General features: G+C 41.9%; 1 protein-coding gene across 26 annotated transcripts in view; it reads right to left on the reverse strand.

Annotated features, from left to right (window-relative positions):
- Window positions 1-13,458, reverse strand: part of LOC139395705 (E3 ubiquitin-protein ligase MYCBP2) — a 350,297-nt gene that overhangs the window by 162,696 nt on the left and 174,143 nt on the right. For all 26 annotated transcript variants that reach the window (XM_071143146.1, XM_071143169.1, XM_071143125.1 and 23 more), the window contains one exon: window positions 7,863-8,016. In XM_071143146.1, the coding sequence (XP_070999247.1) occupies window positions 7,863-8,016 (154 nt within the window). The remainder of the gene's footprint in view (window positions 1-7,862; window positions 8,017-13,458) is intronic.

The raw sequence follows: 13,458 nt of genomic DNA on the forward strand, positions 1-13,458 counted from the left end.
GGAGAACTTGCACAATTGGTGGCTGACTAAATACTTTTTTGCCCCACTTTATACAGTGGCAAGAAAAAGTTTGTGAACCCTTTGAATTTACCTGGATTTCTGCAGAAATTTGATGACCAATTTATGCAGAAATCCAGGCATTTCCAACATGTTTACATACTTTTTATTGCCACTGTATTCAATCTAAGCCTACTAAAAAGTTTGTGCCCTCAGGCCTAGAGGGAAGGAAAATTAATTTTGCTCCCCCAAAATAGTAAAGCCCCCTTCACTGGCTCAAATAGCTGAACAATCAGCCTGTTACCAACTCTTTTTATTTTTTTATTTTATTGGGGGTGGATCAGCTTAATATTGCGGAAAGAATGTTGCTTCCAATGTAATTGTCTGCATCATTTCCAATCCCCCATATTATTTTGGTAAATATATATATCCATACACGCATGCATATATATACATACACATAACTATATAGACATACATACTTTTTTAAAGAATATACCTTTATTATCATTCCCCGCAAACCCTACCGCCGATCCCACAATTGGAGTAAACTAATAAACACTTCTGCTTCTACCTTCAATCCATACATCTTATACGCATTCTACAGACACAGTCTACTTTACAATAGTTCTCTCTTTTTTGTTCATAGTCCTTCCTCTATTTCTGATGTTCTATTTGTAACTATGCTATTTCACAAAAGCTCCGAACCTATATACATTCTACAGATCCCGTATGCTTTACATTGTTTATCTTGATATTAGTCCCACCCTTCAGCTCCACTCAACCCCTCCGATCTGTCTCTCAACATCATCCATTTCGGATTTCTACTTGCCATATATTTTTCAACTGTGCTGTGATGCTTCACAAAATAATTGGACCATCCTATTCTCATAGCTTCTACAGATTGTAAATTAAAAATAAAACATTTTGCTAAAATAATTATTATATTATTGATTGATTAACTATGGCTTTTCAAATCCCCCAGTATTGCTATCTGTAGTGTTAGTTCTAGGCAAATGTTGCAATTCTTCAGCCATTCCTGGACCTGTGACCAACAATGAGCTACATATGAACAATACCAAAATAAATGATCTAATGACTCTGCCTCCTCACAGCAAAATCTGCAGAGCTGGGAAGACTGTATCCCCCATACATATAACATTCTATTAGTTGCAAGAATTTTGTATAGTAATTTATATTGAAAAATTCGAAGTTTTGAATCCGGCGTTGTTTTGCGTATCAATTCATAAACCATGTGCCATGGAATGTGTACATCGAAAATCTCTTCCCAATTATTTAGCAATTTATATGGCACAGCTGTCAGTTTTTTGGTCCTTAAATTAAATTGGTATATGTTATTATTTATCACACTTTTCTTTAACCATTTATGTTCTTTAATACAAATCAAATTTTATTTGTCACATACACATGGTTAGCAGATGTTAATGCGAGAGTAGCGAAATGCTTGTGCTTCTAGTTCCGACAATGCAGTAATAACCAACAAGTAATCTAGCTAACAATTCCAAAACTACTACCTTATAGACACAAGTGTAAGGGGATAAAGAATATGTACATAAAGATATATGAATGAGTGATGGTACAGAGCGGCATAGGCAAGATACAGTAGATGGTACTGAGTGCAGTATATAGATATGAGATGAGTATGTAAACAAAGTGGCATAGTTAAAGTGGCTAGTGATACATGTATTACATAAAGATGCAGTAGATGATATAGAGTACAGTATATACATATACATATGAGATTAATAATGTAGGGTATGTAAACATTATATTAGGTAGCATTGTTTAAAGTGGCTAGTGATATATTTTACATCATTTCCCATCAATTCCCATTATTAAAGTGGCTGGAGTTGAGTCAGTGTGTTGACAGCAGCCACTCAATGTTAGTGGTGGCTGTTTAACAGTCTGATGGCCTAGAGATAGAAGCTGTTTTTCAGTCTCTCGGTCCCAGCTTTGATGACCTGTACTGACCTCGCCTTCTGGATGATAGCGGGGTGAACAGGCAGTGGCTCGGGTGGTTGTTGTCCTTGATGATCTTTATGGCCTTCCTGTGACATTGGGTGGTGTAGGTGTCCTGGAGGGCAGGTAGTTTGCCCCCGGTGATGCGTTGTGCAGACCTCACTACCCTCTAGAGAGCCTTACGGTTGTGGGCGGAGCAGTTGCCGTACCAGGCGGTGATACAGCCCGACAGGATGCTCTCGATTGTGCATCTGTAGAAGTTTGTGAGTGCTTCTGGTGACAAGCCGAATTTCGTCAGCCTCCTGAGGTTGAAGAGGCGCTGCTGCGCCTTCTTCACGATGCTGTCTGTGTGGGTGGACCAATTCAGTTTGTCTGTGATGTGTACGCCGAGGAACTTAAAACTTACTACCCTCTCCACTACTGTTCCATCGATGTGGATAGGGGGGTGTTCCCTCTGCTGTTTCCTGAGGTCCACAATCATCTCCTTAGTTTTGTTGACGTTGAGTGTGAGGATATTTTCCTGACACCACACCCCGAGGGCCCTCACCTCCTCCCTGTAGGCCGTCTCGTCGTTGTTGGTAATCAAGCCTACCACTGTTGTGTCGTCCGCAAACTTGATGATTGAGTTGGAGGCGTGCGTGGCCACGCAGTCGTGGGTGAACAGGGAGTACAGGAGAGGGCTCAGAAAGCACCCTTGTGGGGCCCCAGTGTTGAGGATTAGCGGGGTGGAAATGTTGTTGCCTACCCTCACCACCTGGGGGCGGCCCGTCAGGAAGTCCAGTATCCAGTTGCACAGGGCGGGGTCGAGACCCAGGGTTTCGAGCTTGATGACGAGCTTGGAGGGCACTATGGTGTTAAATGCCGAGCTGTAGTCAATGAACAGCATTCTCACATAGGTATTCCTCTTGTCCAGATGGGTTAGGGCAGTGTGCATTGTGGTTGAGATTGCATCGTCTGTGGACCTATTTGGGCGGTAAGCAAATTGGAGTGGGTCTAGGGTGTCAGGTAGGGTGGAGGTGATATGGTCCTTGACTAGTCTCTCAAAGCACTTCATGATGACGGAAGTGAGTGCTACTCAGTTACCTTAGCTTTCTTGGGAACAGGAACAATGGTGGCCCTCTTGAAGCATGTGGGAACAACAGACTGGGATAGGGATTGATTGAATATGTCCGTAAACACACCAGCCAGCTCGTCTGCGCATGCTCTGAGGGCGCGGCTGGGGATGCCGTCTGGGCCTGCAGCCTTGCGAGGCTTGACACGTTTAAATGCAGTGAAGGAGAGTCCGCATGTTTTAGTTGCGGGCCGTGTCAGTGGCACTGTATTGTCCTCAAAGCGGGCAAAAAAGTTATTTAGTCTGCCTGGGAGCAAGACATTATGGTCCGTGACGGGGCTGGTTTTATTTTTGTAATCCGTGATTGACTATAGACCCTGCCACATACCTCTTGTGTCTGAGCCGTTGAATTGAGATTCTACTTTGTCTCTATACTGACGCTTAGCTTGTTTGATTGCCTTGTGGAGGGAATAGTTACACTGTTTGTATTCGGTCATGTTTCCGGTCACCTTGCCCTGATTAAAAGCAGTGGTTCGCGCTTTCAGTTTCACACAAATGCTGCCATCAATCCACGGTTTCTGGTTTGGGGATGTTTTAATCGTTGCTATGGGAACGACATCTTCAACGCACGTTCTAATGAACTCGCTCACCGAATCAGCGTATTCGTCAATGTTGTTGTCTGACGCAATACGAAACATATCCCAGTCCACGTGATGGAAGCAGTCTTGGAGTGTGGAATCAGATTGGTCGAACCAGCGTTGAACAGACCTCAGCGCGGGAGCTTCTTGTTTTTGTTTCTGTCTGTAGGCAGGGATCAACAAAATGGAGTCGTGGTCAGCTTTTCCGAAAGGAGGGCGGGGCAGGGCCTTATATGCGTCGCGGAAGTTAGAATAGCAGTGATCCAAGGTTTTTCCAGCCCTGGTTGCGCAATCGATATGCTGATAAAATTTAGGGAGTCTACAGGGCCGACATACAAGTTCCTTACTTTTTTCCACTTTTAATCACAGTCATAAGCAACTTCGACATTGGGAATATGGTGAATTGTGGTCAAATCCGTTTGAAATCAAATCTCTGATTTCTCAAGCCATCAGTTTCCTTGCCTGTTAGCCATGACTGTAGACAACTTAATGTCAACTGGCGCGATTGCAAACCTTTCAAAAAGTCACACATAGCAGCTAATCATAAGCAAAATAACACACAGAACATCTTATATTGCTGAAAATGGGCTCTGTTGGAACTTACACAGTACCAGTCAAAAGTTTGGACACACCTACTCATTCAGGGTTTTTTTTTTCTTCTTTTTTAAAATTATAGAATAGTGATGACATAAAAACTATAAAACAACACATATATCATGTTGTAACAAAAAAGTGTTTAGCAAATCAAAATAGAATTTATATTTCAAATTCTTAAAAGTAGCCACCATTTGCCTTGATGACAGCTTTGCACACTCTTGGCATTCTCTCAACCAGCTTCACAAGGAATGTTATCCAATAATCTTGAAGGAGTTTGCTGAGCACTCGTTGGCTGCTTTTCCTTCACTCTGCAGTCCAACTCATCCCAAACCAGGTCATCTGACTCCATCACTCTACTTCTTCGTCAAATAGCCGTTTCACAGTCTGGAGGTGTGTTGGGTCATTGTCCTGTTGAAAAACAAATGATAGTCCCAATAAGCTCAAACCAGATGGGATGGCGTATGGATGCAGAATGCTGAGGTAGCCATGCTGGTTAAGTGTGCCTTAAATTCTAAATTAATCACTGACAGTGTCAGCAGCAAAGCACCCCCACACCATCACAACTCCTCCTCCATGCTTCACGGTGGGAACCACACACGTGGAGGTCAGCTGTACACCTATTCTGCTTCTCACAAAGACACGCGGTTGGAACCAAAAATCTCTTCTTATTTTTGGTGTCCTTTAGTAGTGGTTTCTTTGCAGCAATTCAACCTTGAAGGCCTGATTCACACAGTCTCCTCTGAACAGTTGTTGTTGAGATGTGTCTGTTACTTGAACTCTGAAGCATTTATTTGGGAAGCAATTTCTGAGGCTAGCAACAGTAACAAACTTATCCTCTGCAGCAGAGGTAACTCTGAGTCTTCCTTTCCTGTGGCGGTCCTCATGAGAGCCAGTTTCATCATAGCGCTGGATGGTTTTTGCAACTGCACTTGAAGAAACTTTCACATTTCTTGATTGATCTTCATGTCTTAAAGTAATGATGGACTGTCGTTTCTCTTCGCTTATTTGAGCTGCCATAATATGGACTTGGTCTTGTACGAAAAAGGGCTATCTTCTGTATACTACCCCTACCATGTCACAACACAACTGATTGGCTCAAAAGCATTAACCTCTTACGGCCACTGAGACTAGCGTCTCTCCTAGCCAATAGCCTGGGGAAATGTGTAGAACTAAATTCAAATAGTACTCGATAAAACTCAAACTTTCATTAAATCACACATGCAGGGTACTCAATTAAAGCTACACTCGTTGTGAATCCAGCCAACATGTCAGATTTTAAAAATGCTTTTCGGCGAAAGCATGAGAAGCTATCATCTGATAGCATGCACCCCCCGAAACACATGACCGAGACGTAAACAAAATAATTAGCGTAGCCGGCGCTACACAAAACGCTGAAATAAAATATAAAACATGCATTACCTTTGACGGGCTTCTTTGTTGGCACTCCAATATGTCCCATAAACATCAAAATTTGTTCTTTTTTTCGATTAAATCCGTCCATGTATACCCAAAATGTCAATTTATAAAGCCTGTCTGATCCAGAAAAAAACAGCTTTCCAAAACGTTGCGTCATAGCAAAAAAAATTAAAAGTTGCCTATAAACTTTGCCAAAATACTTCAAACTACTTTTGTAATCCAACTTTAGGTATTTGTAAACGTTAATAATCGATCAAATTGATGACGGGGCGATCTGTATTCAATAGTTGCAAGTCAACAAAACATGGACGATTTTCTCTCTTTCATAACTATCCAGAGTGTACCCTCTGACAGGAAGTGCCTATTCTTCATTTCACCAAGGATTAACTTCAACCCAATTCCCAAGACTCGCGACATCGTGTGGAAGCTGTAGGAACTGGGCGCTATCTATTTTCCCTTGACATAGACAATACAGGGAACCGGCAGAGAGATTTTTTTCTGAACAGTTTTTCCTTGGGGTTTTGCCTGCTACACAAGTTCTGTTATAATCACAGACATGATTTAACCAGTTGTATAAACTGCAGAGTGTTTTCTATCCACACATACTAATCATATGCATATGCTATATTCCTGGCATGAGTAGCAGGACGTTTAAATTTTGCACGCTTTTTATCAAAAAGTTGAAAAAATGCACCCTAACCTTTAAGAGGTTTTAAGGAAAGAAAGAAATTCCACAAATTAACTTTTAACAAGGCACACCTGTTAATTGAAATGCATTCCAGGTGACCTCATGAAGCTGGTTGAGAGAATGCCAAGAGTGTGCAAAGCTGTCAGGACAAGGCAAAGGGTGGCTACTTTGAATAATCTCAAATAATTGGATTTGTTTAACACTTTTTTAGAAATTACATGTGTTATTTCAAAGGTGATGTCTTCATTATTATTCTACAATGTAGAAAATATTATAAATAAAGAAAACCCCTTGAATGAGTAGGTGTGTCCAAACTTTTGACTGGTAGTGTTTAAAATGGTAAACTCTCTATCCTGTAGATTAATGTCAATCTCAAGACAATGAAAACCAAAAAACATAGGAATGTATTTTTCAGCACCTGGAACTAAATTTGCTTGCTATTGTGACTCGTATTATTTCCATCTTTGCTATGCAATCAAAGAATGGTTGCTATGCAGGCGTCCTGCTATGCATTCTTGTCAATTGCTAGCTATTAGCCATGGACAACAAACACAATCAGTCAAACTACCTGCATTTTGGTTTGCTTTAGCGGTTTTCAATTGACATTTGTAAATATTCATAATAATGATGCTGATGCATTATTCGCCTGGCTGGCTCAGTGAAGCTGCTGCCTCGTTAAGACATTCTTCACTCTCTATGTTAGGCTACAGGGGAGATTGCATTTGTAAATTGCAACTTTGTTGCAGAGGTCGGAAAGGTTTTAACAAACCCCCATGTTTGCAAACCAAACTCTAGGCTAGAACCAAGGGGTATTAATGTGTTAAATAAATGCCTTATTGCTTTTCTCCACATTTGCCGTGGCATATCAAGAACACAGAGCTACTTGAAATAGAACAGTAAAGATTTTTTGCATCATAGCCGTGGGTCGTCTCATATGTACATGGCTGGAATTCAAACTACCTGGTTTATAAAGTTAAATACGATATAGCCTACAGCCCAGTTCTGTGTGTTAAACGTTCCAATCTAGAAAATAAGAATATATCTTACAACACCGAGTCAAAGCAAACAAACTACCTCTGATACTCCCACCAGTACTCTTAACAGTGGTAGAAAAAATAACACCGTTAAAACCACTGCGGTTATGACTATGGGTTTTGAGTTTCCTGTCTGTCACCTTTAAAAGGAGAGTGAGTCTGAAATTATACCATACTCCGCACATAGCATCACCAATGCTAGATTCACTCCACAGGACTGACCCAAACCGTACTGATCTGATTCTGCTTTTTATTTCCCTATTGTCCTTTCCAGCATGGTTCCAACAATTATGGAGGATCTGTAACCAGTTTCTGCTCATTAGTGTGAAAACATTAATAGTGCACCCTATTTATAGAAAACGATGTTCTATGAGACACAGCTAAACTCAGAAGAACAGGAAATAGGGAGGGATAGAGAGAAAGAGATAAAAATTGAAATAAAGAGAAAGAGAATGAGTGACCTCCAAATGACGTCGTAGACTGGGTCAAGACAGAGGCCGAAGCCCTGCAGGTCCTCCTGCTCTGAGTCATTGAAGGTGCGGCAGCTGCCATCCAGCTTGTTGATCAGCAGGCATTTAAAGGGGGGGGGCTCCGACACTGAGGTGGGGACTAAGCCTGGTACGGACACAGAGAAGAGAGGTTAATTAAAAGCACAGTGCAGTCAAAAACGTGATTTACCTGTGTTTTATATACATTATGAGGTTAGAATTAAAATTGTGAAATGGTAATGCCCTTTAAGTTGTAAGAGCAGTTTGAAAAGATGGGCTGAAATTTGTGCCTGTTTTGGTGGGATGGAGTTTTTGTATGCCTGGTGACAATCAGCAGGCGGTGAATTAGTTAATAGTCCATTAAGAAAGAAGATTTAAACCTCTCTGCCAATAAGAGCCAGTTTTCCCTTCCCCAGTCAGACCACTCCGACAGTCCTAGCTAAATCTTCGCTTGAGAAATTGCTCTTCGCTATGAAGCATTTATTGTTACTTTTTGAGCATTTTAATTGAAAACAATCACTAAGGTACTTAATTGTTGCCCAGAAATGATTAAATATTGAAATAACAACTGCTGCATTGGACCTTTAAAGTGGAACTGACAGCATTAGAGCTACTTTGCAGTTATGAAACAATCATATATATCAGTCAAAAAGATAAAATTCCCAGTTGATGCTACAAAACCAACTTCATAAGAGGTTTCTCATTGACGAGGCTGTAGAGGAGCAAGTTGAAAGTATCAAGTTCCTTGGTGTCCACATCACCAAACTAACATGGTTCAAGCACACCAAGACAGTCGTGAAGAGGACACAGCAAAACCTATTCCCCCTCAGGAGACAAAAGATTTGGCATGGGTCCTCAGATCCTCAAAAATATTTTACAGCTGCACCATCGAGAGCATCCTGACGGGTTGCATCACTGCCTGGTATGGCAAATGCCCGGCCTATGACCGCAAGGCACTACAGAGGGTAGTGCGTGCGGCCCAGTACATCACCGTGGCCAAGGTTCCTGCCATCCAGGACCTCTATACCAGGTGTCAGAGGAAGGCCCTAAAAATTGTCAGACTCCAGCCACCCTAGACATAGACTGTTGTCTTTGCTACCACACGGCAAGCGGTACCGGAGCGCCAAGTCTAGGTCCAAAAGGTTTCTAAACAGCTTCTACCCCAAAGCCATAAGACTCCTGAACAGCTAATCAAATAGCAAAACCGACTATTTGCATTGCCTCAACCCCACCCTCTTCTACGAGGGGCCAGAAGTATACAGAATGGTGGCGTCTGCGTAGAGGTGTACCAGATAATCACCAGCAGCAAGAGCAACAACATTGATGTATACAGAGAAGAGAGTCAGCCCGAGGATTGAACACTGTGACACCCCCATAGAGACTGCCAGAGGTCCGGACAACAGGCCCTCCGATTTGACACACTGAACTCTATCTGAGAAGTAGTTAGTGAACCAGGCGAGGCAATCATTTGAGAAACCAAGGCTGTCGAGCTTTCCAATAAGAATGTGGTGATTGACAGAGTCGAAAGCCTTGGCCAGGTCGATGAATACGGCTGCACAGTAATGTCTCTAATCGATGGAGGTTATGATGTCGTTTAGGACCTTGAGTGTTGCTGAGGTGCACCCATGACCAGCTCTGAAACCAGACTGCATAGCGGAGAAGGTACAGTGGGATTCGAAATGGTCGGTAATCTGTTTGTTAACTTGGCTTTCGAAGACCTTAGAAAGATAGATATAGCTCTGTAGCAGTTTGGGGCTAGAGTGTCACACCCTTTGAAGAGGGGGATGACCGCGGCAGCTTTCCAATCTTTGGCGATCTCAGATGATACGAAAGAGAGGTTGAACAGGCTAGTAATAGGGGTTGCAACAATTTCGGCAGATAATTTTAGAAAGAGAAGGTCCAGATTGTCTTGCCCGGCTGATTTGTAGGGGTCCAGATTTTGCAGCTCTTTCAGAACATCGGCTATCTTGATTTGGGTAAAGGAGAAATGGTGGGGGCATTGGTGGGTTGCTGTGGAGGGTGCCGGGCAGTTGACCGGGGTATGGTTATTGAATTTCTCAATTATAATGGATTTAGATAGTGACAGTGTTTCCTAGCCTCAGAATAGTGGGCAGCTGGGAGGAGGTGGTCTTATTCTCCATGGACTTTACAGTGTCCCAGAACTTTTTTGAGTTAGTACTACATGATTCAAATTTCTGTTTGAAAAAGCTAGCCTTAGCTTTCCTAACGGCCTGTGTATATTTGTTCCTAACTTTCCTGAAAAGTTGCATATCACGGGGCCTATTCGATGCTAATGCAGAACGCCACAGGATGTTTTTGTGCTGGTCAAGGGCAGACAGGTCTGGAGAGAACCAAGGACTATATTTTTGAATGGGGCATGCTTATTTAAGATGGTGAGGAAGGCACTTAACTTCTTGCAACTAGCAAATCCGTATCCGGGAGCGTAATCATAGCCTCAAATGCATTAGCATAACGCAACTTTTCCTATTCATGAAAATCGCAAATGAAATGAAATAATAATATTCAAACACAAGCTTAGCCTTTTGTTCACAACACTGTCATCTCAGATTTTCAAAATATGCGTTACAGCCAACACTAGACAAGCATTTGTGTAAGTTTATCATGGCATAATGCTATGCTAGGCTCTGCTGGCAGCAGGCAACATTTTCACGAAAATTAGAAAAGCAATCAAATTAAATCATTTACCTTTGAAGAACTTCAGATGCTTTCACTCAGGGACTCCCAGTTAGATAGCAAATCTTCCTTTTTTCCAAAAATAATATTTTTGTAGGCGAAAAAGCTCCCGTTTGTTCATCCTGTTTGGCTGAGAAATCGACCGAAAAATACTTAACGCCAAAACTTTTTTCAAAATTTGCTCCATAATATCGACAGAAACACGGCAAACGTTGTTTAGGATCCATCCTCAAGGTGTTAACATATGTATTCGATAATATATCCGTCGAGGCAGTTGGTTTCTCATAAGAAGCGATTGGAAAAATGACTACCTCAGTATTTTACGCAAGGTTTTCTGCGGGAGACACCATGTGACCACATGCCATATATGGTCCCTTACAGCCATTCTTCAAGGGAAATGCCTAAAAAGACGTCACAATGCTGTAGACACCTTGTGGAACGCGTGGAAAACGTAAGCTCATTCGTAGCTCATTCACAGCCATATAAGGAGTCATTGGCATGAGGCGTTTTCAAAAAATGCGGCACTTCCTGATTGGATTTTTATCTGAGTTTCGCCTGTTCTGTTCAGTTCTGTGGCACTCACAGACAATATCTTTGCAGTTTTGGAAACGTCAGTGTTTTCTTTCCAAAGCTGTCAATTATATGCATAGTCAAGCATCTTTTCGTGACAAAATATCTTGTTTAAAACGGGAACATTTTTCATCCTAAAATTAAAATAGCGCCCCATATATCCAACTGGTTAAAGAATACCCAGGCATCATCTACTGACGGGATGAGGTCAATGTCATTCCAGGATACCCCGGCCAGGTCAAATAGAAAGGCCTGCTCGCAGAAGTGTTTCAGGGAGCGTTTGACAGTGATGAGCGGTGGTCGTTTTGTCGCAGACCCATTACGGATGCAGGCAATGAGGCAGTGATCACTGAGATCTTGATTGAAAACAGCAGAGGTGTAGTTGTAGGGCGAGTTAGTTAGGATGACATGTAAGAGGGTGCCCGGGTTTACGGATTTGGAGTTGTACCTGGTAGGTTCATTGATAATTTATGTGAGATTGAGGGCATCAAGCTTGGATTGTAGGATGGCCGGGGTGTTAAGCGTGTCCCAGTTTAGGTCACCTAGTAGCACGAGCTCAGAAGATAGATGGGGAGCAATCAATTCACATATGGTATCGAGGGCACAGCTGGGGGCAGAGGGAGGTCTATAGCAAGCGGCAACAGTGAGAGACTTGTTTCTGGAAAGGTTAATTTTTAGAAGTAAAAGCTTGAATTGTTTGGTTACAGACTTGGATAGTAATACAGAACTCTGCAGGCTATCTTTGAAGTAGATTGCAACACCGCCCCCTTCAGCAGTTCCATCTTGGCGGAAAATGTTAGTTAGCATTGGAGATTTCAGGGTTTTTGGTGGTTTTCAACAACATTCCTAATCCAACTTTAGGTATTTTGAAATTTAAGAGGGAATAAACTGTGTTCAATAGCGGATAAAATAAAAGTGGAGCGAGGGCCAGGTCGCGCGCCCCAAACACAACAGTACACTAGACTCGACACTTAGGAGGCCATACTTCATAATTACTCAGAAGAAAAACAACCAATTTCTAAAGACTGTTGAAATCTTGTGGAAGCCCTAGGAACTGCAACCAGATGCCTCAGAAATATAGATTCCCATAGAAAAACAAATGAAAACACAGTGAATTTAAAAACAAAAATTCCTGAATGGTCTGTCTTCGGGGTTTTGCCTGCCAAATAAGTTACATTATACTTACAGACATCATTTTAAGTTTTAGAAACTTTCGAGTGTTATCTATTCAAAACTACCAATTATATTCATATCCTAGCTTCTGGGCCTGAGTAGCAGGCAGTTTACTTTGGGCACGCTTTTCATCCGGAGGTGAAAATACTGCCCCCTATCCCAAACAGGTTAACAAACTATAGTTTTGGCAAGTCGGTTAGGAGATTAACCTTGTGCATGACAAGTCATTTTTCAAAAAATTTTTGCAGACAGACATTATTTCACTGTATCACAATTCCAATGGGTCAGAAGTTTACATACACCAAGTTGACTGTGCCTTTAAACAGCATGGAAAATCCCCCAAAATTATGTCATGGCTTTAGAAGCTTCTGATAGGCTAATTGACATCATTTGAGTCAATTGGAGGTGTTCCTGTGGATGGATTTCAAGGCCTACCTTCAAACTCAGTGCCTCTGCTTGACATCAAGGGAAAATAAAAAGCAATCAGTCAAGACCTAAGAAAATAAATTGTAGACCTCCACAAGTCTGGTTCATCCTTCGGAGCAATTTCCAAACGCCTGAAGGTTCCACTTTCATCTGTACAAAACAATAGTACCCAAGTATAAAAACCATGGGACCACGCAGCCGTCATACCGCTAAGGAAGGAGACGCGTTCTGTCTCCTAGAGATGAATGTACTTTGGTGTGAAAAGTGCAAATCCCAGAACAACAGCAAAGGACCTTGTGAAGATGCTGGAGGAAACAGGTACAAAAGTATCTATATCCACAGTAAAACAAGTCCTATATCGACATAACCTGAAAGGCCGCTCAGCAAGGAAGAAGCCACAGCTCCAAAACCGCCATAAAAAAGCCAGACTACAGTTTAAGTGTGTGCGAGCAAGGAGGCCTACAAACCTGACTCAGTTACACCAGCTCTGTCAGGAGGAATGGGCCAAAATTCACCCAACTTATTGTGGGAAGCTTGTGGAAGGCTACCCGTAACGTTTGACCCAAGTTAAACAATTTCAAGGCAATGCTACCAAATACTAATTGAGTGTATGTAAACTTCTGACCCACTGGGATGTAATGAAAGAAATAAAAGCTGAAATAAATCACTCTTTACTATTATTCTGACATTTCACATTCTAAAAATA

Source organism: Oncorhynchus clarkii, chromosome 3, assembly GCF_045791955.1.
Source record: "Oncorhynchus clarkii lewisi isolate Uvic-CL-2024 chromosome 3, UVic_Ocla_1.0, whole genome shotgun sequence".
NCBI classification, from domain to species: domain Eukaryota; kingdom Metazoa; phylum Chordata; class Actinopteri; order Salmoniformes; family Salmonidae; genus Oncorhynchus; species Oncorhynchus clarkii.